Source organism: Aspergillus uvarum (assembly GCF_003184745.1).
Source record: "Aspergillus uvarum CBS 121591 unplaced genomic scaffold BO82scaffold_33, whole genome shotgun sequence".
NCBI lineage: Eukaryota > Fungi > Ascomycota > Eurotiomycetes > Eurotiales > Aspergillaceae > Aspergillus > Aspergillus uvarum.
The window spans coordinates 22,361-48,641 of NW_020291330.1; the positions used below are offsets into that span (position 1 = coordinate 22,361).

Consider the following 26,281-nt stretch of genomic DNA (forward strand, 5'->3'; position numbering starts at 1 on the left):
CACCACCAGTGGTTGCTGACTGCCCCTCGGCAAAGCTACACAAACTCGAGCAAGATCACCTTCGGGCCCGAAGCTTCGGGAGGCTTGAATCGTATCTCGGGCCCGAATATATTCATAGTATCTATAGGATCTATCCCCCCCGCCCGAGCAGTTAGTATATATACTGAAAGCCCAGCATTGGCGATTATCCGGATACCATCCAAGCATCTAAACAACAACTCTATCTGCCTTGAGTCGCCTCTGCTTCATTAACAACCACAAATCACACAATGTCGTCGAAACCCATCCTCATCGTCGGCGCGGGCCTCGGTGGCCTGGCCCTCGCGCAGGGCCTCAAGAAGAATAACATCCCCGTCAAGATCTACGAGCGAGACGCCAAGCAAGATTTCCGCGCGCAGGGCTACCGTCTGCGCATCGGGACCGAGGGCATTCGGGCCCTCCAGGCCACCCTGACCCCGGAATTGTTCCGCCTGTTCGAGGCGACCTGCGCGGAGAACGGGCTGCTATCCGGCGGCGCCAGACTTGATGCCTTGTCCGGTAAGCCGTTGACCCAGCAGGCAGGTGGTGGTGGTGGTGGTGCTGGAGGCCCTCCCATCCAAGCCCAAGGCTCACTAAGGCCGTACACCGTCGACCGCGGGATACTGCGCGAGGTGCTCATGACCGATCTTGAGGCGGAACTACACTTTGGGAAGCGTTTTACACACTACGAAGTCAGACAAGGGAAGGGTGAGGAGGATACGGGTCACGAGAACACTGGAGTGGTCGCGTTTTTCGACGACGGGACCGCGGAGGAAGGCGCCTTGCTCGTCGGCGCGGACGGACTGCGATCGCAAGTGCGCAAGCAGCTCCTGTCGCCGGCCTATCCGTTCTTGGATACGGGGATGCGGATCGTGTACGGGAAGACGTACATCACGCCGGAGTTTGGACAGCGCTTTGCTCGAGAGGCAATGGGGGGGATGTCCCTGGTCACCGAGAGGGAGACGGGAGCGCCGAAGACGCTGCTGCTGGAAGCCACTCGGTTCCCGCAGGCGAATACCCCAGTGCGCGGGATCCAGTTGCCGAGGGATTATGTGTACTGGGTCTTACTGGCGCATAAAGATTATATCCCGTTAGAAGATGAGGAGGTGTTGAAGTTGGATGGGGACGGGTCGGCGAGGTTGTCGTTAGAGCTCACGGCAGATTGGGATGCGTCTGTGAGGGTCTTGTTCGAGGAACAGGATCGGAACCAAACGTCGACGTTGAGGATCTGTTCCGTGAAGCCGGATGTGCCGGCCTGGGAGGCACATGCGAGGGTGACGCTTCTGGGAGATGCGATTCATGCCATGCCTCCAACTGGCGGAATGGGCGTGAACACTGCATTGCGCGACGCGGAGGATCTGGTGCGGAGGATTGTCGAAGTGAATGGGTCAGGTGGTGTGGATGTGGATCTTGTCGCAGGGTATGAGGAGAGTTTAAGGGCATTTGCGCGGATATCGGTCAGACTCAGTTGGGAAGGAGGACGAAGAGGATTCGACTTGAGACCAGCTGAAACATGTGAGGAAATAGTTTTGTGAGATAGTTGTTTTCTATTAGGACGAGGACAAGGGCCGGCTGTGGGTTAGTTAGTGGCAGCTTAGCTATGCATATATTGATCTCTCCTCTCACACACAGCGCAGACTCCAGCGAGATTATCGGGCTCTTCATTGACAGGAGAGTATGAAGTAATTGCCCATGGCAAACCGTCGTTCCAAAATTGGAAGATCAATGCTCCGCCGTAGAAGGGGGAAGTTGTAAATGGATAAGCATGCCGAGCCCCTCCGCGTGCAAACCAAACAAACAGCCGCCGCCAGACCGTCTCTGAAGCTCCGTCGAAAATTCCCAGAACAGCTACAGGCCAGTGTTGAGGCAGTGTTCCCTTACTCCCTTCATTTGGATATTTCCCCAAACTTCAGAGGAAGTATCCCTTCATCATGTCATTGTCACTTCCCGGACCGTCCCAGGCGGGTCTTTTTAAGCCTGGGTATCAGAGGTAAGCGAAAGCCCACTCGTGGAATATCCCGCCCCTCAAGCCATCAATACCACCAGGTTGAGCAGACCAGTCAAACCTATATGATATGGAATGGGGTTATAATGTAGAACAGAGGCTAACACAGCGTTCTCTATAGCCACGATGCCGAAGATGGTGCCGTCATCCGCAACATCGAAGCCTGCCAGGCTATTGCTCAGACTGTCTTGACGTCGTTGGGCCCTTACGGTCGCAACAAGATTGTCATCAACCATTTGCAGAAGATGATCCTCACTTCGGATGCGGCTACTATTCTCCGTGAACTGGAGGTTGTGCACCCCGCTGCTAAGCTGCTGGTGATGGCCAGTCAGCAGCAGGATCAGGAGATGGGAGATGGTACTAACTTGGTCATTGTTCTCGCCGGAGAGTTGTTGAAGAAGGCCGAGGAGTTGCTGCGCATGGGCTTGAAGACGAGTGATATTGTTCAGGGCTACGAGAAGGCACAAAACTTTGCGCTCAAGACGCTAGAAGGTGGGTTGATTCTTCCGGCCATGAGCGCTCGGCGACCTCAGGGGCTGCTGTGAAATAACGGACCAGGCAAGCAACGAGTGGTTGAAACTTACTGACGCTTGCTTGACAATAGATCTCGAGGTCGATCGCCTTCAAGAACTCCGCTCTCAGACCGAGCTTACCAAGGCTCTCCGCACAGTCGTCGCCAGCAAGCAGTCCGGAACCGAAGATCTTCTGGCCTCTCTGGTTGCAGAGGCTGTCCTTGCTGTCCTCCCCAAGAACCCCGCCAACTTCAATGTCGACAACGTTCGTGTCGTCAAGATTATGGGAGGTGGCTTGGAGCAGTCTCGTGTGGTTAGGGGTATGGTTCTCGGCAGGGAGCCTGATGGTGTGATCAAGAAGGCTACCAAGGCCAAGGTTGGAGTCTTCAGCTGCCCCATCGACATCTCTCAGACCGAGACCAAGGGTACCGTGCTGTTGAAGAACGCGCAGGAAATGCTGGACTTCACCAAGGGCGAGGAGGAGCGCTTGGAGGCGGCTATCAAGGAGCTTTACGACTCTGGTCTGCGTGTGGTCGTCTGCGGTTCCACCGTTGGTGATCTGGCCATGCACTTCCTTAACCGCTTCAACATCCTTGTGATCAAGATCCTTTCGAAGTTCGAGCTGCGCCGACTGTGCCGTGTTGTCGGCGCCACCCCTCTCGCTCGCCTGGGCGCCCCCATGCCCGACGAGATGGGTAGCATCGATGTTGTCGAGACTACCGAGATCGGCGGTGACCGGGTGACCGTCTTCCGTCAAGAGGATGCCAACGCTGTCACTCGTACGTCCACCATTGTCCTGCGTGGAGCTACCCAAAACCATCTCGATGACGTTGAGCGTGCGATCGACGATGGTGTCAACGCAGTCAAAGCTATCACCAAGGATCCCCGCCTGGTCCCTGGTGCCGGTGCCACTGAGACCCAACTTGTGGAGAGAATCTCTGCCTTCGCGGATAAGACTCCTGGCTTGCCCCAGCATGCCATTCGCAAGTACGCTGAAGCGTTCGAGGTGGTTCCTCGCACTCTGGCCGAGTCGGCTGGTCTGGACGCTACTGAAGTTCTGTCTCGTCTCTACACCGCACACCACCGGTCCTCCAACAATGATGAGTCGGAGGAATCGTCTGCAGAGGAGGGCAGCTCTGAGAAGGAGGAGCCGTACTGGACCACGGGTGTGGATTTGGAGATCAGCTCTTCGGCTGGGACCCTTGACGCCGTGGAGGAAGGCATCCTGGACCTGCTAGCATCCAAGAGCTGGGCCATTCGTCTCGCGAGCGAGGCTGCCCGGACGGTGCTCAGCGTTGACCAAATTATTGTTGCTCGACAGGCCGGTGGTCCTAAGCCACCGGGCCCCAACCCCAACTGGGATGAGGATTAAATGTAATATTTAGGAGAATATGATATCCATTGGAGGCTCAAAAAGCACGGAATGTGATTGAGACACGATAACCATGAAAAGCCCATGACCCCTATCCATGGGCATCTGTATTATCTGCAGGCTATAGTAACAGTAGTGGTAATGGATCTTTTCAATTCGTACATCCGGGGTCTTTCATCCACTGCTGCGGATTTGTTCTAGAATATACCTAAGAGTTCCTGATATACATAGTAAGTAATTGATTCTCTGTTGACAGAACGCCGACTAGCGGGTGTCGGCATCACGTGACGCGACTGGATTTTCCGGGCCGACACTCGACTTTCTTTTCCCGCAAAGGCACTTTTCGAGCATCCGAGCACTTCGAGCAGCTTGAATCCCCCTTGGCCTAGCCACCTTCTGTCGCCCCGTCCAGATCGCCTCCCTCTCACGCCCAGCATGTCCATGTCTACCCAGTTCGCAGCTCGCTGCTGCAGACAGATTGTTCGCCCCACCGCTGCCCTGCGCGTTTCCTCCGCTTCATACCTGTCCAGCAGCCGGAGATGGCAATCCACGGAGTCTGCTGCTCCTGTCAACCCCAAGATCACCCAGATTGTCGATCAGATCAGCCAATTGAACCTGTTGGAGACTGCCGACTTGGTCGCTAGCTTGAAGGTGCGTTTGTTGCTGCTTTTCCGGCATGTCGCAGAGTCCGCCTAGGACTTTGTTTGATACAGGTTCCTATCAATCGAACTGCCGCCGGCCGCGATTGATTGCTCCTGTGATCGCGTGAAATCATGGATATAGTTGCTGACGGAAACTTCTCACATTATAGTCCCGCCTGAACATCCCCGACCTTCCCGTCGGTGGCTTCGCCATGGCCGCTGCCCCCGCCGCTCCCGCCGCCGCCGAGGAGGAGGAGGCTCCCGTCCAGCAGGAGAAGACTCTGTTCAACCTGAAGCTCGAGTCCATCGACGCCGCCTCCAAGGCCAAGGTCATCAAGGAGATCAAGAACATGCTCGGCCTGTCCCTGGTCGACAGCAAGAAGTTCGTCGAGTCGGCGCCCAAGGTCCTGAAGGAGTCCGTCCCCAAGGAGGAGGCCGAGAAGATCATCGAGACCCTCAAGGCCGTCGGTGCCAAGGTCACCATGGACTAAGCGGATGGTCATTTTTGACGGTCCGGGGGGACTTTCCTTTGTAATGCTACCCCGGTCCATCTGGGTCGCCCTGTGGCTTATCATTCTTGGGATGAATCGACGAAAACGAAAAGACCTGGATGGGCCTGGAACGTTGTGATTGGGCTGCATCATCGAGCTGGAGTTTTTATCTCGCACCACCCTTATTTTCATTTTTGTGTATTGTGTTCTGTTATATCACCCTTTTCTTTATTATCTTTTTTCTCCGTCCCTATATCTCTCTCGAGATTCTATTTTCTGATATAAACGGAAAGCGGGAAAAAGGCGGCGAATGTACATTATCATCTGTATCGAATGGATAACGTGGAAACAAGAGGAAAGAAACTGGTTGTTGTTGTCTCCGTCATCCGAGTTTGCCAGCAACTCATCAGGGCTCGTACGTTAGTATTTTGGATGAGACGAGTAGCTGTCAAATCGGTCTTAGTTGAAGCAGTACGACTGCGGAATTGCGCGACAGAGAAAAGACAATTGAGTGAGATGCTGATCAGTCCATTGTATTCTAGCGCCATTGTTCATGTTTTTGGCGCGGGTCGTCGAGAAGTGAACGGAGATGCGGAAAGCCCGAACTCCAGATTTCTTCCTCCCCGCCGCCTTTGCATCAAATCCACACCTTCCTTCACTTCTGGTACACCCTTCCTAATCGATTCGCTATGTCCCTTCCTGGGTCCTCACGCAGCATCAGACGGCAATGCCAAATACGTCTGCATTCGGGCACAAGCCCCTCCCTGAGCTTGCACTATAGCTCCAACCTGCGCCCCCGCCTTGTCCAAGATCACCTCCACCTTCAGCATAATCAGCTACTCGCACCTCGGCCTCCGCCCAGTTCCTGCTTCCATACCACTACATCCAACAATGACTTGTATCGGACTCCCCGAAAGTCCCCTGCGCTACGACGCGCCGCCAACATGAGAGATGCCCGCGTGTCTTCTCCTCCCCGCCCTGCAGACATCGGCCCCGAGTCCCACATCACCGGCGACCTCACAGCTCACAAAAAGTGGCTCGCAACAGGCGGCATGGACAATTGGGCGGATGCCGTCCTGAACAGAGACCTCAAGACAGAGATTACGTGGCCAGTTTTCGAGGCCACCGGTCTACACTTGCTGGAGTGTGCTCATGGCGGCCCTCCCACTCTTGCCGCAATTCAAAACAACCCGCGCAACTGTACGTGACACTTCTCTCTAATCCTCGCTATTTCAGGCGTGACAAGTGCCGTTGCTCCTAAGAAGATTACTAACAACTTTTCCCGAAACATTTAGTGACGCCCTTGGAAATGTTCAAGATCGGCAAGCTCATCCTCCCGCACCACAAACCCTTCCAGCACTGGGTCTCCTCGGCCACCGCGCTGGCCAAAGTCCGGCCCGCGATCTACATCCAAGCCGCCAACTACCTGAAGGAGCTGCGCGCGCAGCACAACAAGAGCCACCAGTCCCCACCGCGCGATGTGCCGATCCTGCAAGCCGTCGAAGCTCTGGCGACGGGGCCCGTTCCGGACCCGCGCGCCATGCATCTCCACGCGCGGGTCCTCTGCCACCGGCAACAGTACCGCGAGGCGATGGCCCTCCTGGACGAACTGCTCGAGCTCATCTATCCGGCCAAGAAACTCGAGCCGGGCTTCGAGACCGGGCTGTACTTCCCGCCCATCGACTCCTTCTGGGACACCTACATCTGGGTCCAGGGCATTATGCTGGACCACAGGCACAAAACCAAACACACGCCCGAGGAGATCTACCGCCGGGCGGCCGAGGAGTTCAAACAACCGGAGTACCTCGTGCGGTACGCGGCTCACCTGCGCGAGCAAGGTCGGTGGGACCAGTACGAGAAGTACATGCACATGGCGGTCATGGCGGGCCACCGCCGGGCCACCCGCCGGCTGGCGTGCTACTACTACCTCATCGCGCAGGGGCGGTATCCCCGGCGCGGGGAATCCGCCACCACCGAATTCCGCCCGATCGACCCCGCGCAGGAGGGCCAGGGCCTGCTGCAGGAGAAGAGCCGCTCGTGGTGGACGCGGCTCCGCGACGAAATCTGGGCCGAACACCGCCGGCCGTCGCTGACGCACTATCGCGCCATGGCCCGGGAGTTGTTCGAGCTGGCGGCGGCGTACGGGAGCCCGGAGTCCGTTGTCATCGCCGCCGTCATGGCCCGCGAGGAGGGCCGCCTGGCCGATGGCGAGCAGATGATTCGCAACATGCTTCGCGCCAACCAGTTTCAGAGTCCGGAGTGGACGCAGGTCAAGGTGGACGTGCAAAGCCTTCTGGAGAAATGGGGGGATCTGCAGTTCAAGTTCAAGATACCGGAAGAGTACTTCGTCCTCTAGGCGAGAAAAGAAAAAGGAAAGTCAACAAAATGAAACTTGGGCTGCCCTTCTGCGGGGTGGTTCGTGACTCGGTATCGGACTCTCTGAAGTGCGGTGTGGGCGGCTTTACTGAAAGCTCGATTTCTTCTCTGTGCACTCTTTAATGACTGTGATACCCAAGCATAGACTAAGAACGTCGTTCCAATACAAAAGAGATCGCGGAGCAGCGGGGAGGGAATCCGTCCGAGTAGGCCTGGTGTAATCTTGGAAGGCGCAGTAGATAATGCGATTGCGACTGATGCGCCTAGGCTGGAATATTTATGGGTACCAGAATCGGAAAGTATGACAAACCCCCGAAGAAATTGAAGAGAGACTTGACTACCAGCCGTAACGCCACCCCTGTGCTCGTCGTAGCGCGACGGCATGCCTATGATCGCTCTCTGCGTACTGTCACTCCTTCCACCAGAATCATTCATCATATCATAGAAAAAAAGGAACATCGAAAGACAGATAAGCACGGAACATGATCTGGGGGTGGGGAGAATTGAAAGTTCTGCTTTTCAAGTACAACGCGGTCAACCCTTGTCATAATTGCCCCCAGCTGCCGACAGAGGCCTTGAAGCGTTCTACGTATCACCTCCTTCGGCCCTTCCCTTTCCCTTTCCCCCGCGTCTTCAATTCCACAAACCCAAGCTCCTTCAATCCTTCCGTTAGAAGGGACGAATCTCTCATTCCAGGAAAGTCCTTGGCCGGGAATACGCGGAAGGGATTCGTCCAAGCCTCGGCAAGGATCGGCATTGACTTGCCAGTGTCTTCCACGTGACCCCAGTTCATCAGACGAAATTGGAGGCGGTACAGTCCAGCTGTACGGACCGAAAGGTCGGAGAAGATGTAGAACGTAGCAGGTTGTCCCTGTCCCGAGGTGTGTGGGGTGTCGTGGTAAGGGTTCGGTAGCACGTATTCGCTCGCTTCGGGTGCGTAGTAACCCGAGGATGGATGGGCTGGCGCGGTGCTGGGGTCCGGGTCTTCATCGACATAAAAGGGTGACACGAAAGCTTTTCCTGATAGCAAAGGAGTCGACTGTCCCTGGCTCAATTCATCCGCTCTACCCGTACCGTCGGCGTTCATGTCTGATTGGGAGAATCCGGGCTCGGGAATGAGGAAACAGCCCACAGTGAATCGCGGATCTTGAAGGATATTATTGTCGTCAGAGGATCTTGGATCGAAGTCTGTCAGAAGCATTTGGATGATGGGAGGTGGGTCAATAGGCCGTCGATCTCTGTCACCCGCGCCACAAGCTCGCGCAGCCAAAGGCTGCTGTCTGATGTAAAGGTGATATCGTGAGGTTGATGACGGTCGCCGCGGGGGAGGGGACGGCGTAGGCGAATGATGAAGCAGTCTTTCAAATCCAGAAGGCATACTCGTCGTACTCTGCCTTTGGGGCTGTTGTATCTGACGCTTCTCCGCAGCCATGCTGGCGGAAGACCCCCCCCTACAATCATAACAGTGACCAGGACTTGGGCCAGCCGTGGAGAGTTCGCTGTTTCTGCCAGCAGGAATTAGTGACTTGACCGGAAAAAAGCACCTGGCACTTCTCATCGCAGCTATGAAGGAAAGACATGCGAGGAAAGTACAGTGAGGGTAACCTGCATACGCTTGCTCAAAATGAGAATGTGAACAGGAAATATGTGTGCATGAGCCAGTCAAGAGATAACAGAACCATGATCACGCATCTGAGCTCAAACGAGCCAAGGCCAACAAAAGAAGGGAATGGAAAACTAAGAGCTAAGAAAATGAGGCATACTCCACGTTTTTCAACACATTGGACCGTTGATCCCCAAAGTGAGCTGGACTACCAGTATTATATGGAGGGATCGAAGAGACATCATGCTTCTGATGAGCGACACTATCCCAGAGCCTCTCCTGATAGGGCAATCTAGAGTTGAAGGCGGTAGATGCGACAGTGGAATCATAAGCCTGACTGGCTGGGCTAGGAAATAAGAAGCGCGGAAGCTCGTCCGTGGGATGAGAATGACTCGGAGATCCTGCTAGCGCCTGATGGTTGTCGCCAGCGGCTTGGGCCCGCCCATCAGAATATTGCCCGCTGGATGTGGCATGGCTCCTTGGATGCAGCGGCGTCCTCGACATCTAGACAATTGGCGCTCGGAAGTTATCGTTCCGTTGATTCTTGTATCTGGTTATCTCCTTGGGGATTCTCTTCTGTGACTTTTCTGTCGGTGGGTCTTGTTTTCTATCGGCAAGTGCTAAGAGCTGATCCCACTGGTCGTTTTCTGCAGAGTGAACATCCATATATAGGATCTGAATTGACGGGTCGAATCGAAAGCTCAATAAGATTAAGGCGCACTTGGTGATGCCCAAAAAAGGGAGACAAACAAGAAGGGGATGACACTTGACTGGAATGAAGTGATAGCGCGCGGCGGCATAATAATAGGTTCCAGACGGAAAGTAGCTTCGCAGAAATAAGGTAGGGATGTAGAAACACGGCTTTTGGGGGGGCTTTTAGGGGAGATTCAAGGGTCCAAAGAACATGGTCCGCCGTTGGTGGACGTTCCTACGAGGAGAACTGGTAAAGTAAAAGTCATCTATTAGTTCGTCCTGACGAATGCCAGAAAAATTCCCACAAAGCGATTGTTTGGGAAGGGGTATAGAGTGGGAGGGGAAATAAGTAGGGAAAATCAGAAAAGAAAAGAGTTCCACCGAACTCCATCCAACCAGCTCATAGCACCGCTTGTGCGGCTGCAGGTAGTGACGATGGAGGTGCTGAGATTTGCAGTCAATCCGCTGCTTATAAGGCGTTTTGGCTTGTCTGATGACGCAACGGATTCAGCGACGATAGGAAATGTTGACTAACTGTAAATTAAGCAGTAATCTGCACATTCGAATCCATTCCATATGCGGCCGCGAAGAAAAAAAAAGGAAAATGAAAAGAAAAGAAAAGAAACAGATCCGGGGAAATCGGCAGGCTGGGTAATACTTTTGTGAGAGAGCCAGTGCGTGCCCACTGCGTATGTGTGTGGCATTGCGCGAAAATCAAGACTTGCAGCAACACTGCGTCCCTGACAGGATCCAGCATGGTCTATTCCCGGATCCTGGGATTTCTATCGAACATCTGGTATCCAGTCGTTCGAATACAGCCCTGAGAGAAGGGTACTGAGACAGTCTCCGTTGGTAGTATGACAACACATTACCGGTGTGTCCGGCAAGAGCCTGAAAGAGGTCTTGGTCATCAACAAACGAACACCAACAGCAGCTCCTTATATGATACCCCCGGAAAGTGTTCGCTGTAAAGAACAGAACAATGAGCACTGGTATAGTATGAATGCAGTCATTATTATCGCTTCCAAATGCCCCAAAATTGATATTTAAAAGGGCAGCTTGACATGGCAGGTTAACCATCACCAAGTACTGAGAAGTAAGCTACCCCGACGAGCCGCCTGATGCTGAATCAGTTTGAGGGGTCAATCATCTGAGAACCCCTGGTCTCTTTGTATACACCCCCTCGTGAAACCAGGGAGGCTGCTGTTTGATTTGCTGCGCCACTGTCTGAAAAGACGCAGCACCGACGGGAATTATGTAAAGATGAGAACGCGATGTAGCGAAGGGTCGGTAGTTGCAGATCGTACCGCATGATGCAGAATCAGCACATATTGTCATTAGAGCCGCTGATTGGTCTATGTATATAATTGTCAGTTCAGTATAATTAGTGATACGCCTGATACTCGCTGACTTCCATAATCGCTTTTGACAGCGACTGGTTCTGTTGCAGATTGAGAAGCTACCAAGGATTCATGTGAGCAAGAGATATAGGAGGCCACCGTGGTGGGAATTATAATTGCCCAATACAGAAGTCGCCTGCAGCATCTTGAACTTGAAGAGACAGGAAAGTGACGTTGTGGGAGTTGTAAAGAACCCACTAGAAAGCTGTTTGGTGGAGTCGAGGAGTTCCATACTGTATCCGAGCTGCCGGTCCCATGCGGAACTCTGTCCCGAGACAAGAACCTGCAGGCGTATAGAGTCGCTCGCAGCAGAATAAACATTGGTTGATCAACTCTGACCGCCAATTTTCAATCTTGCCATCTTGTCATGCAGTCTCTAGTGCCTCTGAAAATGCATCACCTTCGAGATTGGAGCCTCTTCTGGCTTCGAGGTATTTTTGATTACAAACTCGCTGCCAGGTCTCTTGCTGTGACTCATCATCTTACGCCGAAGCAAGAGCATGTCATAGCTGAAGAAGACCGTAAAACCAAAACACCAGTGACAGTTGTGGAGAACGGAATAGCCGTCGCTCATAGTTCCAGCCGCTGCTGATGGTGGCGTGCTGTGGCTATTGGATCATTGCACGGGCCACTACGGTAGGCCAAAGTGCTGGCTAAGCGTAGCCGGAATAGACTATCCTCGACAGGGCTCGAAGTCAACGTCACAAAGGCGTTGCCAAACAAGAAAGTTGAGAAAAGCGGTTTTGTCAGGCGACTGAAGAGTGCAGGCCCGTGCCGCCTCTCTTCGATAGTGCTTAAGATAAAAGATCCCTAGTAGGGGGTACATTCGTTTGAGTGATGCGTGTGTGGCCTCTGGACTGGCGAAGTAAGCTTTTCATCCTTGCAATGCGGTATAGGATCCCTTGAATGGCCACCGCCCCAGGTTGTTTCATATTTGCTGACTGGTATAGCGTAGTTAGTGCTCTGACCCACATTCAAGGTCCAGAGCGAAAGTTTCTTTAACCGACAAAGGAGGTGGTGTTTTTAGTGCATTAGCATCGTAGCGAGTGTTCGCCTTTCGCGACTTGGCGAACAGGGCTACTGCATGTGAGTGGTTGCCTTACCGACAAGAACAAATGATGTGTCTTGACGGTTGAATGGCTTCCCTGGGTTCTGTGCGATTGGCTGTATGCTGGCGGATTCAGCACCAGCCAGAGATTGGCGTTTCTCCCTGTGATCCATGCAGTATCCTGAAGTTCCTGGAATTTATGTGTACTTAGTGCCCACTCTTGGGTTTGCGCTCGGGTGGCTGTTGGTCTGGACCTCTGGCTCTGGAGGCTACCATACTGCAGCCGTTAGCAGGTCAATAACTACATTGACGGCCCTGCTTGTGCACACGACCAACCTTCAGTGCCGCATGCCCTGTTTTTCAATATTCTGGTGCCGCTCCACGCTCGAATCCCGTTCTCTCGTGTCTTGCAGCCGCAGCCCTGCGTTGGCATTGAAGTAGCGAGGCGATCGGTCAGTCGCTGACTCGGCCGAGGCAGCTGGATTTCACTTAGCGCTGCGTGTGAGCAGCCCCGAGCCATCAGCCTCGAGCAGGCAACTGAAAGATTTTCAAGTTCGCAATACGAGGTCCCCAGAGCCGACCGCACCCAAAGAGAATCAAAGCGACGGAGTACGGAGTAGTCGTTCCGGAAAATGTCTGGCTTAAACCAGCAGAATTATAGTGGAGCACTCAAACCGGGGAGATCTGGATATAACCTCCTTAGACTGGTTCACACGACGCCAAGGTGGAGTGGGAATGTACCGAGCAGACTTGGAATCAATCGCTGATGAGTCCCAAAGAGTTGTCCACTGAGGAGGAGCATCGAAGGGGAAGATCTGGAGGTGGAGGAGGAGGAGGTAGGGGGAACAACTTGGAAAGAAGGAAGGGGGTGAATCAAGTGACCGGCACCCCATCACAACACAAGCAATTTGGCCCCATCCATTGCACCTCCGCCGTAAAGCATTCCACGGTTTCAGGCGTCGCCATACCTAAGCGTCTGGTTGTACTTTCGACCACATAAAAACTATGTGCCTGGTGTGAAGTGCGAAAGGGAAGCAGGGAAGGCTCAGACTCCGGTTGGGGTGTTCCGATATGGAATGGCGGTTGGAGTACACCGGAACCAGACTTTCGTCGACCAGACAACAGTTACCCTTGAACTCCCCATTCACCTTACGTCGGGCTCTCCGGTTCAGCTTGTCCGATCATGAATGCCTTCAGCAGGATGGCTATGATATTAGACACGGAGCTCGACACCAAGGCACACTTTACAGTACCCCAAAAAGAACATCATTTGATTATCATAAGTCCTCGGAGATGCACTGCATAGATAACGAAACAAAGAAAACGCTGAAATGGGGCTTGGGGCGAGGTGCCAATCAGACCCGTAGGCCAACAAAAAAAAAAAAAAAAAGACAGAGAGAGAAAGAGAGAGATGAAAAAAAGCAAATCAGCAACTATTCTGACTGCATGACGCTATCACCTCCGATCCCTCTTGGATGCTGATCCTCGAGCTTATGGCAGTCCGTCCTACGAGTCCTCATGCAATCAGATTACTCGCTCAGATGAAGGAAGAACTAGTGCATTGGGCGTAAGGAAGCAGGGATAACCTGGCGTCCGGACCGACAAACATTATTGTGCCTGTACCTCTGTTGCACTTACCGAGTCATAGGATCCTAATCTTCTCGAATCCGGCATTGGCTTCCAGACAAAGGCAAGTTCGTCCCGCGTTGACTCAAGACTGCTGTTTACTTGCTGATTGCGAGAGCATACCGGCCCGTGTCTCTAGTATATATGGGTCATGTCGTCTGTTTTCATCCACCATCCGCGGAGAAAGCATTGCAGTCACAGGAGATATTCTACTTTGGGTGCGTGAAGCAAGGCACATGTCGGGCTGATTGTCACACATCTACGAGTCTCTATCGTAGATAATACTCCATTCCTCGATTAAAGAATTGGCTACATGGTGCCATCTCAGCCGAATAAGGGTAATTCAAGTATGAAGCGTATTGACAATGCTCTACTTCTGGTTGTCGCATACAGATACTGACTGTACTTTACAGGCAGGCTAAGAAAGGGTCGTGGCTGCATGCCTCGAGTCACAAGACCTCTGCGTACAAATGAAGCCCAGAGATGATAATAACAACCTCCCTCATGGTAACAAGTCCGGGCTTGGATCCACATCAACATAATATCTCGTCGCACTGCTGCCGATTGGAGTGACACGATTGCTGGAGCAGTGTGTCGGTCGGTCATTGAGAGCGTTAACACTCAGGATGGACCTTAGACCGAACCGCAGATTCGGAGGTCCTGCTTCTATGCAATGTTGGCTTGCGCCATGGACATGTCCAATGAAGACCGCAACCGGCTGCCCATGAAAGCGATCCCATGCAAAAATATGTCCCGTCTGCTCCCAATTAGTGGCATCTTGCGTGTTTCGCTCTTGAGACATCTTTGGCCTTGCGACCAAGTATCCAAGCTGCATCAGATGTAGTGATCGCTTGCCGGCAAGACATTGACCGCTAGCATCTGGGCTAACGCGAAGTAAACCTAGCGTAGAGGGTGTCCAAGGCTTGGAAAAGTTAGTCCCAATGGGCGATAGAGAACCTGTAAATTCGAGTGGGGCATGCTGGGGACACCAAGCATACTCCATATTTGTATCTGCATCAGGGATGACCAGACTAGACACCAGGCTCCCTTCATGTTCATTGAGCGAATCGGCAATCTGACCAAGGTCAGCTATCGATTTTGAGCATCCAAAGCGATGAATTTGCGTAAGAAGCCGCTCAATGCTACCATAGCCAGTGCTATCCCCATCCATGGTCAAGAATGATTTTTCACTAGCGACCGTGAGGGGTTCAGAAGCACTTGAATGGAGGAGCAAGTTAGATTGCCAGCGGATGCCCAGCCGATCCTCCATGTCTGTGAGAAGCCGATTCAGAATTTCGGTATGTTCTACCTCGCCAACTAGGGAAGCTTGAAGTTCATCAGCGGGGAAAGCGTAGCAAAGTGACTTGGCCCTCGAAAGGAACGGTAAAGTACTATTGGCGCGCTCTGATATTTGTTTCAAGAATGTAATGGCTTGTTGCGTATCTCCGGCGTCAATCAAGGCCTCCACGCACGTGTATGCAGCTCGAAATTGATTCTCGTGCGACTCAGGCGACAGATTCTCTATGATTCTAGCCCATAGAGTGTCTTGTAGTGCCTTGCTGTTCATTTTGACGAGCAAGGTGAAATAAGAGCCCGACCATGAGCTCCGATGGTCAGGCCCTGCCCAATATAATATATCATGCAAGCGGTTGCTGCTCGGTTGGACATCTCCAGTCACTAGACTAACCATTGCACCTATGTCCTGGGTTTCCTCGCAGAATTCAAGATACTTGAAGACATCAAGGAGAGCGTGAACTAGAAGTCTACTCTCGTTCGGACCCAGGCGTTGCGAGCCGCAGGCTAGATAGCCTTCCAAGTAGCGCTTGAGAGCCGAAACTGAGAATGCAAGTGCTGCATAGTACATGCCCAGTACATAAAGACGCTGCGAGCAACGCCCATTTATCCTCTCTACACGCGTAATAATCCCATGGATAGCAGAGAGAACTTCTCGGAATTGGTTGTGCCGCTCGCAGAGTGCTAACGCTCTCGATAGAGGAACGCATTGCCGGGACTGCAGAAGTCTGCATCCTTCCTTGTTTATCACATTACTCTCAATGAAGACTTGCAGATCAATAAGACTTCTTATGTGTCTGGTATCGAGGTGCGAGGCCTCAGGAGCGTGTCTTTTTGAGTCTGGCCAAAGAGTGGCCAAAAGGGGCGAAGGCAGGGAATCTGTTGGCCACTTATTCCGAAGGCTTTGCGATAGATGTGATTCCAAGATTGGATCAAATAAATGTTGCTCAGGCCGTTTCAGCGTAGCAGTCAGGGCGAACCGAAGTGTTTGGGACGGGGTGGCCTTGGGATATGAAGACCTCTGCTTGGCGCTTAGGTCAACATGGCGACGGAGCGTTATGTGGCATGGCACTGGTCTCTGGTCCAGTCTGCGCCCAGATACAAGCAGATGACTATGAGTCCGTGGGCTCGGCATAGAGCTATAATAAAATGGTTGAGCTCAGAGGTCGATTGATCAACCGGAGTTTATTGTATGACATGCTACCGAGAATGTGTGGGGATGAGTGGGCGGGCGGGTCGGGGGAGGAGATAAGGATAATCAGACAATCAGGGGAAAGTCAAAAGGCGGTCGGAAGGGCGGCGAGTCGTGCAAATCCGAGCCAGAGCTGACCTCAGCCTCAACCTTGATTTCTTTCATCATCCATGCTGGTAACACGAACTCCAGCCTTGACTTCTTTCATTACCCAGCGCTCTATTTTCACGTTGCTTTGAACCCTATCTTCAATTCTAAACATCATCGCAACCCGATTCTGTGCAGACTTCGGCGAAATGCCCACCGAACACAACATCGAACAGCCTGCGGCAAGCAATCCTGACTCTGAGCAGGAGCAGCCAGCCGAACAGCCAGGCGATGCCTCCCAGGAGTCTACCGCCAGTGACGCCGTAGAGGAGGTCTCGGAGAAGGTAGATAAGACAGAGGATGATGCTGCTTCCAAGGCCCGCCTGCGCAAAGAGAGATTCAAGGCTCTTCAGGCTCGCGCAGTAAGCACTCCACAAATTCACCTTGTCTAAAATGCGCTTTTTTACTGATATCTTTTCCCCTCCAGAAAACGGCTACAGAGCGCAACCTGAAGGAAACCGCCGCCGAAACACAACGCCTAGCGACCGACCCGGCATTACTTTCATCGATCTCGCGCAAGCACGCCTTCGCATCGCACAACCTGCTAAAAGCTGATACAGAGGCCGCGGGCGAGGATTTTGAGCGCAAGCGCGCTTGGGACTGGACTGTGGATGAGTCTGAAAAATGGGACAAGCGGATGGAAAAGAAACAACGCCATCGTGACGACGTTGCCTTCGAGGACTATACGCAAGATGCGCGCAAAGTTTACAAGAGACAGCTGCGCGAATTACAACCTGACTTGGAGGGTTATGAACGAGATAAGATGGCGGCCATCGAAAAAGCCGCCGCCAACGGGGACCTCGAAATCGTGGAAACTAACGACGGCGAAATGATCGCTGTCGATAAGAACGGCACCTTCTATTCCACGGCAGATACTGTCGGATTCACGGAAAACAGGCCTGATCGGGCAGCTGTCGATAAGCTGGTCGCGGACTTGAGAAAGGCTGAGGAGGTTCGACTCAAGAAGCGGAGAGACCGCCGCGGAGATGATGATGGTGACGTCACCTACATCAATGAGAAGAACAAACAGTTCAACCAGAAACTGGCTCGCTTCTATAACAAGGTATGTACCGTTTATTTCTTCTTCTGGTATCAAGTCTGATCGTGCAACAGTATACAACCGAGATTCGTGACAGCTTCGAACGTGGAACTATGATCTGAACGGATCCAATCATTATACCTACCAACGGCCACACCCACGGAATATTCCAATATTGGTTGATTTCTGAGTGGCTCTGCACGTCCCGGTCGTTACATGCGGTCTCCCTTGCTGGGGGTCATCTTTCAGAGCAATGCGATCAAGCTCGAAATAGCCCAGTCGCCTTAGAGCCAAGCTCTGACCCATTGAGCCTAAAACTACGATGCCAGTCACGTTGAGCTCCATTTGCAGAGAGCAAGGGCGCCCTTTGTTTCTGAGGTTGGCAGAAATCGTAGGGGAAAGATTTAGTCTAGGGGTATCGATTGGTAGCCTTCTCTGTACAAATACACTATACCAGCAGCACTTCATTGCTTCCACTCCACCTTGAAGCAGTGCCGCTCTGCAGTTCTTCCAAGAGCTGCCTCATGCTTGAATATCCAACCTCGTCTGGAATACAGCCAACAGTCAGCGATTCGAGCAGTGGTCGGACCACTCCTCAACTTGTGAGGGCTTGTTGCACACCGGGGCTCTTTATCATTCTGTGACATTTTTAGCATCGAGTTATAGAAACCAAAATCCAATAATACCGTGTGATTAAATCAATGCTCAAAGCATGCTTTTTCTCCAAGCCTTCGTGGCTAGGGCTTCAATCTTTTGTACCCCCAATGCTCCGCGAACAGACTCATCTTCGAGGGCCTCTGCTACAGCTTCCCCTACGTCGTCCACCTTGAGTGGCTTGGTTACCATCGAGCCAAGAAAATCAAGCTTGTTTCCCAGCAGAGCATTGACCTGGGATCCGACAAAGCCACCGAGTGCAATCGGCAGGGTGAACTTTCTACTCTCATCGTACATAAAGGGTGCCTGCACGAACACGTTTCGAAGTTCCGGTAGCTGCGCTGCTATGATCGATTCCGCCTCTCTCTTGGTTGTGATGTACCGACTGGGAAGGACCGGTGCTCCCGACGCAGCAGAAATGTAGACAAAGGTAGGAACCCGCTCATGGTGTGTCTCTTGGGCGAGTGCGATAGCTAAACATCATGACCCCAACCGTCAGCATCCAGGCCAAAACTCTCTTCTTCTCTAATTAGGACCGAAAACCCCTCATCCAAGCACTGCATACTCACCGGAATCCCTGTTCATCAGCTCGTATGTAAACTGCCCGCTGCGGTCCCGGACCTCAAGCGGCTCGCCCTCTCGTCTCTCCCCGGGATCCTGACTGCCAGGCCTCGAGGCACTGAAGGCCCTTTGTAAGCCACTGAGAATCGGCTCCCTGCCCTGCACCACTCCTTTGTAATCCGCCTCGAGGAGGATGCCCATGCTGTGGACCACGGCCGTGGCGCCATTCAGGAAAGCCTTGTATGTCTCGGGTTTGAGGATATCGGCCTTGGCCCATTCGACGGAGCTCGCCCAGCTCGGGCGATTGACCGAGTCTGTGACGGCATCCCACCGCGGTTCGCCCGAGCGACTATGCCGTGGCGATCAGTAAGATTGCGCGAGATTGAACAACAATTTATCCGACCATCAGTAGAATCATATACCTGAGTGACGTGACCGACCAGCCCCTAGCGACGGCAGACTTGCAGATCCTCGAACCTGTTGGAGGGGAGAGTTTCGTCAGTCGATTCCTTGCGCGCGCGCGCGCCGTGCGAAGTATACTTACCTAAGAAACCATTACCACCCGCGACAACAACCCGTTTAGCAGCCATCTTGCTAACTATATAGTTCTATCACACAGTATGTGCGTGCGGTTATAGCGCAAATAGAAGGATAAGAAGAGGAGCAGTGAATTTCAAAGTAACATGGTCGAATGGGAGTATTTGAAAAAGAGAGCTTAATCGCCGGAGCCAGAAGAATAGCTGCGGAAGCTTCCGAGGAATTCCTTATCGTATCACCACCCGCCGTTGTCACGTGCCGTTGCGGCGAAAGTCGCGACAGGGACATAGTCACTTTGCGTCCTACGTGCGTCCCTCATCGCAATTCAATCCCAACACATTTGTCCTCCATCACGACTACAATCTACAAAGGGACGTCTCAAGCTCAAGCATGCCTTCTGCAACGGGTACAAAGCGCGTGAGGGTGAGCGTTTATTCTATCCCGTATATGCATCAGAGGGAGGCAGGACCAGGCCGCTGACAAGAAGAATCTCAAGGGTGTCTCTGTGTTTCGTCCTTTTGGTACGCCAGCACGAATTTACTCACACCACTCGCTATGCTGTACTAACACTCGATGACCCCAGTCTTCGGCAGCGAAGCCCAACCGTTCGATCCTGCGAAGAAACCTCCCCACGTGCCCGCCGACCACACCCACCAATGGCGCGTCTTCGTCAAAGGCGTCAACGGCGAAGACATCTCCTACTGGCTGAAAAAGGTCCAGTTCAAGCTGCACGAGACGTACGCGCAGAATGTCCGGACCATCGAACAGCCCCCCTTCGAGGTCACGGAGACCGGGTGGGGTGAATTCGAGATCCAGATCAAGCTCTATTTTGTGCCGGAATCCAACGAGAAACCTCAAACGCTGTGGCACAGCCTGAAGCTGCATCCGTACGGCGACGATGCGGAGGGCAAGAAGGAACGCCGGGAGATGGTGACCAGTCAGAACTACGAGGAGGTGGTTTTCAACGAGCCGGTGGAGCAGTTCTACGAGCTTCTGACCGGAGGCCCCGCGACGACCGCGCAACCGCAGAAGGGGAAGGGTGGGAAGAACACCAAGCAGGCCCAGCAACAGAAGAACGGCCGGACGGCGGAGATCCCGCTCAACAAGACCCCGGGCAACGAATACAGCAAAGCGGGAGAGGCCAGTGAGATGGACCGCCTGGCGGAGGCCAACAAGACGGTCGAACAGATGATCAAGCAGGAGAAGGAGAGACTCATCGAGCGTGAGAAGAGACTTGCCGAGTTACGCGCGAGCGAGGGCGTTCCAGCCATTACCAAGAAACGCTAATTGAGGTCTCGGAAGTCAGATCCTCGTGGCATCATGTCCCGTGAATCGCGTTTGACTATCGGCCAAGTGATGGCCTCCTGACTATCCAGCCTCCGAGCACACGACTAGCATCCAGGACTGTCACCACAAAATACAAGTTCTCTCCCGCATACGCCAGATGCAGAAGGCAGCAGGTGCCGCGCTAAGTGAACGACCAGGTTCAAGCTCCATTCTGGTATGGGAAAATCAAAGAATACCCGCAACGAAGACTCGGTTTGCGCTATGTCTATCTGATGCCTCCGAGAGACAGATGTTCCTGTTAGACCTGCGTGCATCTCCGCAACCCAACGATAGGTACCGAGTAACTCTTCCGCTCACGTCCGCATTGTCACCGTGGACTCATCTGCCAGAAACCGGACAACGCAGTCCAAGTCTGGCATTGAATGCCCGGGGGTAACCAACCTTGCTTCTTGGTATCACCCTAATGCTAAGCAGCCTATAGAGGCGCTTGAGATGCCAGCCCTTAGCTTTTTGTGAGACAATCAAAGATATCGTCTTATTTCCGCAAGAAGAACGATAGTGGAATACTCATCAAACTGTCTATTTCCTTATAGCCCGTTCACCAGAAATTTACCTGCATCAACATAAAAATAGTTCGAGGTGTTCCACGCGCTCATCCTCTCCCCATTCAGGTCAAGCTTTGAATTCTCATTGACGAGAATTCACTGCGGCCCTAGTCATTGTAGTAACCGCGTTTGAAATGAATGAGCTATTAGCTGACTTGATCGAGGCAGCATAGAGCCTTCTCCGTTATCCGAGGGGCCGTTAATGTAATCTCTTCCCAAGGGAGGCCTCTCTTTCCTTGCCACGGTGAATGCGTAAAATAGAGGAACGGGATTGATGCTTTGCACCGCCAATTTTAATTGTCGTTTCCGTGGGCCGAGAACACATCAGATTCCTAGTTTGAAAGGACCTTGCCCGCCATCCCATGTTCTCACCTACATTCAATGCTGTCTTGTCGATCATAAGTTGATACATGGAAGAATATTCTCAATCAAGAATATCCAGAGTCGAATCATTCAAGACGATGGAGTGGACGACAGTAGAGCTGGTAATTTTATTTGCATGGAGGGACAGCCACGATAGTTGACCACATTGGCAGCGAATACGGCGAAGTCAGTGGGGTTCACTTGGTCCTCAATCTGCTCTCAATGACTCAAGTGTTGCTTGATGGGGAATCAAGCTGCAGATTATGTGAAATCGAGGTCGGGCATCGTGTGCAAGAGCAGTGGTTCGCTGCAAGTGGGATCAATGTAAGCCGAGAGAAGCCCAGGTGAGAAGAGGCCCTGAACATCCGCGTCTGCTGAGCGTAAGGCACCCGGAATCCCAGGGGCAACGATCCATGCACTACTATCGATAGTCGAAGAATTGCTCGAAGCATCAATGCGGGAGGCTGGCGGTGCACTGCCACTGGCCTGTGGATAGCGAGACTCGATCCAAGCCGTAAAGGTTTCCGACGCTGCATTTCTTAGATAATGGTGAGCCCTGTTGGCTACTGACCACTTGTTTTTCAACGTCTTCAGACAGCCAAGAACAAGGATTATGCGGTTACAGTGATGATCCGAACACTCCGGCGGATGGATTCGACTGGTAGCAAGCTGCACCATGCCGCATAGCACAAGTCCAAACACGACAAACGGACTATATCTCTGAACGCTTGGTCGCACAGACAGCAGATTCGACAGTTGCTTAGAGGCTTCTGTGGCTTTAATGTCGTGGACATGCCGGGTAAACGATGGCGAGAGACGGGATGGGATTACTGGACTGATGGGAGCCCCTGTGTCTGGCAGAGCAGGTCGCAGATTGCTTCTCGGGAGATGTAGAAGCATGGCCGCATAATGAATTGTTGTATGTGCTTGAAAGAGCATTTCATCAATGCTGCCGTACATATCCACAATGTCCACTTTGGTTGATGGGAGGTGGTTTGTCCAGCTGACAAGCGCATTTTCCACAGCTTGCAGATGGTCCCTGTGTGTCTCGGGTAAACTGTTAAGCACGATGACACGAGCCAGAATACACACTGCTTCAATACGATAACTGAAAGATGAATACCGAGACTGGTCAGCCTCGCCATCATCATCATCGTCAGCAGTGAAAATCCGTTTGTTGAATCCAGCAAGGGTTGGCGGGGTTGGGATGTTCGAATGGTTGACATAGGCCGATTCTTCACAAGGCAGGGCAACGTCATATGGAACGCTGCTGCATCGCAGGACGACCTTTTTCTGTAAAGCAGCCATATAGACGTCCACGGTGAAGAGCTCCCACCACGTCCTGCGCAGACTTTCTGCTTCAACGTCTCTTTCGTCGCATGATGTTGTCGCAAAGTCTCGTCGGTACATGCCCAGCTCCAAAGCGATGTCAACCGCAGTAGAGAACATGATCTGGGCTTGCGGGCATTCTTCGCGGGCGCATAGCAGTATTGAGTAAAGGAGAAGGGCCTGAACTTTGCACGGAGTCCTCTCACCGCTGGCGCTCAACTCAGCCAGTGCTGATTCAGATAGCGACGCACTCGACTGCGGCAAGAAATGGCTTCCTATCAGGACAACCACCTCGTGCAAATACTTCGGATATTTGCGCTCCTCATAAAGAGGAGCGGGGACCAAGATTGGGTGCGCAGAGTGAAAGTTCTCGTAATACAGGCGAACCAGCCGGGCATCGGACTCAGTTGGGTCTTGAATATCCTCCGCTAACTGGATCGGAAGGTCTTGCTGCCCCGAGGAGGAAGGCGATACCTCTGTCATATTGACACTAGAAGCATGGTGGGGGATGATCGTGCTTGGTGTAGCTAGATGCGAAGTCATTGGCTGCTGCTGTAGAAGACGAGGATAGCTGGGAGTTGTAGCTAGGGGCTGTTGTTGAGTCGCACCCTGAGTCTTCCGCCTTCCTCCCCGCCGTGAGGGTAAATACAGACAATTGAATCGATTTTCAAGACAGCGGGAGCATGACGGTGTCTTTGCGTCGCATTTGAGGTGTTGCTTGCGACATTCCGTGCAGGCAAGTGGTGCTGGGCGGACCATGTTGAGATCCGCAAGGTGAGCAGTGAACTTACACAGAATCTTGTGCCCGGAAGCCACTGCATTTGAAGTAAACACAGGCGCCTACAGTACTGTCAGAGGCCCAGTGCATTTTCGGTGAATTGAAGGAAGCGAGGCGCATTTTAAGACAGTAATGCAAAGGCCGATGCTGAGCGGCGATTGAAGGAAAACGACACATTGCTTGGGTATGACTCAGCAGTGTTTATGCATGCACATCTTAACTCTCATCTGTTCTCGACTTTCGGTTCGCTGTCGAAGTCTACTCTCTTAGGCTCTCTCAAGTCTCTTAATTCGACTACGCGTACTAGAACTGCAAAACATAAAATCTATTCATTAATCTAGTTCGTTATTCATTACGTGCACCGGACCATGGCCCATTCATGACAAAATCCTACGCCTGGTAGACATGACTTCTCCGCCCCGACTCCCGGTCATAGATATTGTACCCGAAGTCCGCTGCATTCGGAGGCGTATACACTGTTGCCAGTTAGTCGGAGCCTGTTACATTTCAGGTGATGAGGGGTGCATACAATGCAGGGAAACGGCAAGTTGATCACTGCGAGGGTTCATGACCCGGTGCAGTCCAATCTGATCACAAATGTAGGCCACTTCGTCGGTTCCATACGTTGTGTCCTTCTTCACTCTTAACGGGGCCTCATGGCTCTGTTCGGGGTCAGGAGTGTAATAGATTGCCTCATTCAGCTCGCCAGCGAGAATCTTCATGATGCAATGCGCATTTGCATGATCATGGATCGGGGATCCTTTCTCGGGGTTCCAGACTAGAACCAGCTGCCACCATGGTCAGCTGAAATACATTCAGCCCCTCGCGACTGAGACATTACTTACCAGATTTGCCTGTCCGTTGATATTGGCTACTAGGTTGCGTGTATAGTTCTTGCTTGGGTCGTTCCGTGCAAAACGAGACCAGTCTGCTCGGTTGGAGGCATATTTGGACATGAAAGCCATGAGGACACGGTGGTCAACTTGTTCTGTACCAATGCCCCGCGAGCTGCCAAGGTACATCTTCAAGTCTTGGACCAGCTGGTCAAAGGTATACTCCCCATGCTGCAGCGACGTGATGCTGTCTTTTGTAACGGGAGACGAAGTGAAGTTCGAGGCAAGCAGGGTTGAAGACATGGTTCAGCGGTCGATAGCAGTCAACGAGCCCAATTGAGAGAGAGTCGATCCGGTAAAATGAAGCTCCTGGCAGGTATAATTGTAATATGGGTAGTCAAGAATGACACTTGTTGTGGCAATGCACTGCGACTTCTTATAAAGCTGCTTGATATAACTAATATTTGAGTCTACACAGAACCAGTCGGCGATTGAGCCAGCTGGTCGGCGATTGACATTTTGTCCAGTGGAACCGCCGACGCGTCAGCCAATAATCTGCTCTTTCCGCCCTGGCACGACGATAACCGACGATAACCAGCGCATATCGACATCTCGATTCCTGGATATGAGTTACGCAGTCTCTCGTGTGCTGCTGAATACTGGTCTTTTGCTTGGTCGCTAACTCCAATTTCTTCTGGAAGCCATGATACTCTGTCACAGTGTATCAGAGGACATACTTCAGGTAAAATCCACAGCAAATGAGAGTTTAATTGCTATGGCACCCAGTAGTGTTGTTGCCTCAAAAAGCGCTTCATCTTCCAGCAATTTTATGGCCGGCAATCTGGACAGAGGCCGTAGCCATAGCAAAGCATTCGACTTAGGTATCTACAGGCTGAGAGTTATTTATGCAGTAGTTTACCAAAGTGAGTCAGTCATGTCCATTGTCGAGCAAGAAGAACATTATGATGAGGTTGACACTCGATCAGTAGCATCTGACATGTCAGAGCCTCAGGATGAGGCAGTAAGGGATATTTATCAGTGCCAGAGGATAATCCTATATCCATAAATTGTGCTGTTGGCCTTAGCTGGTCTCACGAGGGCGAGTCCTAGCTAACCTAGTGGTCAACAGCATGACGACGAGTAGATGCCCAATGCGCAAGCGAAGAGCCAGTAGATAATTGTCGGATCATGTACAGTACTATACAGCTAGAAAAAGCCAGGACTTGTGCCTTTTGCGCGGCAGATCTACAACAAAAGGTCGTGACGATGTCTCGTAAGACCAGGGCAACCCCCAGCTTCACTCCTTTTCTGTGTTCCAATCACCTCTGTGAGATTAGGTAGATTTCCCATGCCCTACCAGATGTCCAGATTCACAGAGTAGATATCCCTAGTAACATACACAACAAGCAATGCACGAATGGAGACAAATATGTCATGCCTATCATGGTTATCCCTCTACATCGCATAGGGCTTGCAATCCTATTCGCATTTCCCGACGCATTACCATCGCGCCCAGAAGCCCCGATGTATACGCAACACCAATCTGCTTCGTGATAGCTCACTGGCCGGGAATTGCGGTGAAACTGAATCGCCATATTGCCCTCGATGATGCGATAACAGATCGCCGATCGAGGATTGACTTCAATCGCCGAGTACCTTGTCCTCCTCACCAGCTCTTAGCCAGGGCGATCCAGTGCTGCATGTACTGTATATGCTTAAGGTTTCGGGTGATCTGTCCGGTCAAACGACCTCCCTAGGATTGAGTACAATACAAAACAGTAAATGTTTGTTAGCCTTGTTATTGGAGAGATTCTCATGCCTGAAGGCAACAGGCCGTCATACGCAAAGGAGAACATATTGGGGAAAAAAATAATAGAA

At 52.3% G+C, this 26,281-nt stretch overlaps 12 protein-coding genes across 12 annotated transcripts; 6 read left to right on the top strand and 6 right to left on the bottom strand.

The window, feature by feature from the left end:
* Positions 1 to 135: 135 nt before the first annotated feature.
* Positions 136 to 1,553, top strand: BO82DRAFT_337131 (FAD-dependent oxidoreductase; the record flags this gene model as incomplete). The annotated part of the gene is made up of 1 exon (XM_025633382.1): positions 136 to 1,553. The coding sequence occupies exon 1, from the start codon at positions 270 to 272 to the stop codon at positions 1,551 to 1,553; it is 1,284 nt and encodes a 427-aa protein (XP_025491020.1). The 5' UTR covers positions 136 to 269.
* Positions 1,554 to 1,877: 324 nt separating this feature from the next.
* Positions 1,878 to 4,045, top strand: BO82DRAFT_355039 (chaperonin-containing T-complex subunit CCT8). The gene is made up of 3 exons (XM_025635336.1): positions 1,878 to 2,008; positions 2,145 to 2,515; positions 2,628 to 4,045. The coding sequence occupies exons 1-3, from the start codon at positions 1,950 to 1,952 to the stop codon at positions 3,905 to 3,907; spliced, it is 1,710 nt and encodes a 569-aa protein (XP_025491021.1). The 5' UTR covers positions 1,878 to 1,949; the 3' UTR covers positions 3,908 to 4,045.
* Positions 4,046 to 4,342: 297 nt separating this feature from the next.
* BO82DRAFT_285435 (mitochondrial 54S ribosomal protein bL12m) lies at positions 4,343 to 5,039 on the top strand (the record flags this gene model as incomplete). Its single annotated transcript, XM_025631500.1, has 2 exons — positions 4,343 to 4,558; positions 4,719 to 5,039. The coding sequence occupies 2 exons, from the start codon at positions 4,343 to 4,345 to the stop codon at positions 5,037 to 5,039; spliced, it is 537 nt and encodes a 178-aa protein (XP_025491022.1).
* A 678-nt stretch (positions 5,040 to 5,717) lies between these two features.
* On the top strand, positions 5,718 to 7,601 carry BO82DRAFT_355041 (uncharacterized protein). The gene is made up of 2 exons (XM_025635337.1): positions 5,718 to 6,239; positions 6,335 to 7,601. The coding sequence occupies exons 1-2, from the start codon at positions 5,729 to 5,731 to the stop codon at positions 7,393 to 7,395; spliced, it is 1,572 nt and encodes a 523-aa protein (XP_025491023.1). The 5' UTR covers positions 5,718 to 5,728; the 3' UTR covers positions 7,396 to 7,601.
* A 406-nt stretch (positions 7,602 to 8,007) lies between these two features.
* BO82DRAFT_375226 (velvet factor family protein) lies at positions 8,008 to 9,522 on the bottom strand (the record flags this gene model as incomplete). Its single annotated transcript, XM_025637466.1, has 2 exons — positions 8,008 to 8,914; positions 9,179 to 9,522. 2 exons carry the CDS (start codon positions 9,520 to 9,522, stop codon positions 8,008 to 8,010), a joined length of 1,251 nt encoding a protein of 416 aa, XP_025491024.1.
* A 1,140-nt stretch (positions 9,523 to 10,662) lies between these two features.
* On the bottom strand, positions 10,663 to 11,668 carry BO82DRAFT_98804 (uncharacterized protein). Its single transcript, XM_025641729.1, has 2 exons — positions 11,123 to 11,668; positions 10,663 to 11,066 (listed from the first exon to the last, which is right to left on the bottom strand). Exons 1-2 carry the CDS (start codon positions 11,430 to 11,432, stop codon positions 10,858 to 10,860), a joined length of 519 nt encoding a protein of 172 aa, XP_025491025.1. The 5' UTR covers positions 11,433 to 11,668; the 3' UTR covers positions 10,663 to 10,857.
* A 2,296-nt stretch (positions 11,669 to 13,964) lies between these two features.
* BO82DRAFT_98778 (uncharacterized protein) lies at positions 13,965 to 16,312 on the bottom strand. The gene has a single exon (XM_025641728.1). The coding sequence runs from the start codon at positions 16,211 to 16,213 to the stop codon at positions 14,288 to 14,290; it is 1,926 nt and encodes a 641-aa protein (XP_025491026.1). The 5' UTR covers positions 16,214 to 16,312; the 3' UTR covers positions 13,965 to 14,287.
* Positions 16,313 to 16,566: 254 nt separating this feature from the next.
* BO82DRAFT_285605 (pre-mRNA-splicing factor SYF2) lies at positions 16,567 to 17,578 on the top strand (the record flags this gene model as incomplete). Its single annotated transcript, XM_025631507.1, has 3 exons — positions 16,567 to 16,779; positions 16,845 to 17,480; positions 17,531 to 17,578. 3 exons carry the CDS (start codon positions 16,567 to 16,569, stop codon positions 17,576 to 17,578), a joined length of 897 nt encoding a protein of 298 aa, XP_025491027.1.
* Positions 17,579 to 17,860: 282 nt separating this feature from the next.
* On the bottom strand, positions 17,861 to 19,386 carry horA (ubiquinone biosynthesis protein COQ11). The gene is made up of 4 exons (XM_025635338.1): positions 19,216 to 19,386; positions 19,094 to 19,148; positions 18,680 to 19,020; positions 17,861 to 18,583 (listed from the first exon to the last, which is right to left on the bottom strand). The coding sequence occupies exons 1-4, from the start codon at positions 19,259 to 19,261 to the stop codon at positions 18,162 to 18,164; spliced, it is 864 nt and encodes a 287-aa protein (XP_025491028.1). The 5' UTR covers positions 19,262 to 19,386; the 3' UTR covers positions 17,861 to 18,161.
* A 212-nt stretch (positions 19,387 to 19,598) lies between these two features.
* yaf9 (YEATS domain-containing protein YAF9) lies at positions 19,599 to 20,495 on the top strand (the record flags this gene model as incomplete). The annotated part of the gene is made up of 3 exons (XM_025631509.1): positions 19,599 to 19,631; positions 19,705 to 19,729; positions 19,792 to 20,495. The coding sequence occupies 3 exons, from the start codon at positions 19,599 to 19,601 to the stop codon at positions 20,493 to 20,495; spliced, it is 762 nt and encodes a 253-aa protein (XP_025491029.1).
* Positions 20,496 to 21,672: 1,177 nt separating this feature from the next.
* On the bottom strand, positions 21,673 to 23,670 carry BO82DRAFT_99014 (Zn(II)2Cys6 transcription factor). Its single transcript, XM_025641730.1, has one exon. It carries the CDS (start codon positions 23,549 to 23,551, stop codon positions 21,725 to 21,727), a length of 1,827 nt encoding a protein of 608 aa, XP_025491030.1. The 5' UTR covers positions 23,552 to 23,670; the 3' UTR covers positions 21,673 to 21,724.
* Positions 23,671 to 23,893: 223 nt separating this feature from the next.
* On the bottom strand, positions 23,894 to 24,852 carry BO82DRAFT_355049 (cysteine dioxygenase). Its single transcript, XM_025635339.1, has 3 exons — positions 24,416 to 24,852; positions 24,100 to 24,358; positions 23,894 to 24,046 (listed from the first exon to the last, which is right to left on the bottom strand). The coding sequence occupies exons 1-3, from the start codon at positions 24,704 to 24,706 to the stop codon at positions 23,961 to 23,963; spliced, it is 636 nt and encodes a 211-aa protein (XP_025491031.1). The 5' UTR covers positions 24,707 to 24,852; the 3' UTR covers positions 23,894 to 23,960.
* Between the last annotated feature and the right edge of the window lie 1,429 nt (positions 24,853 to 26,281).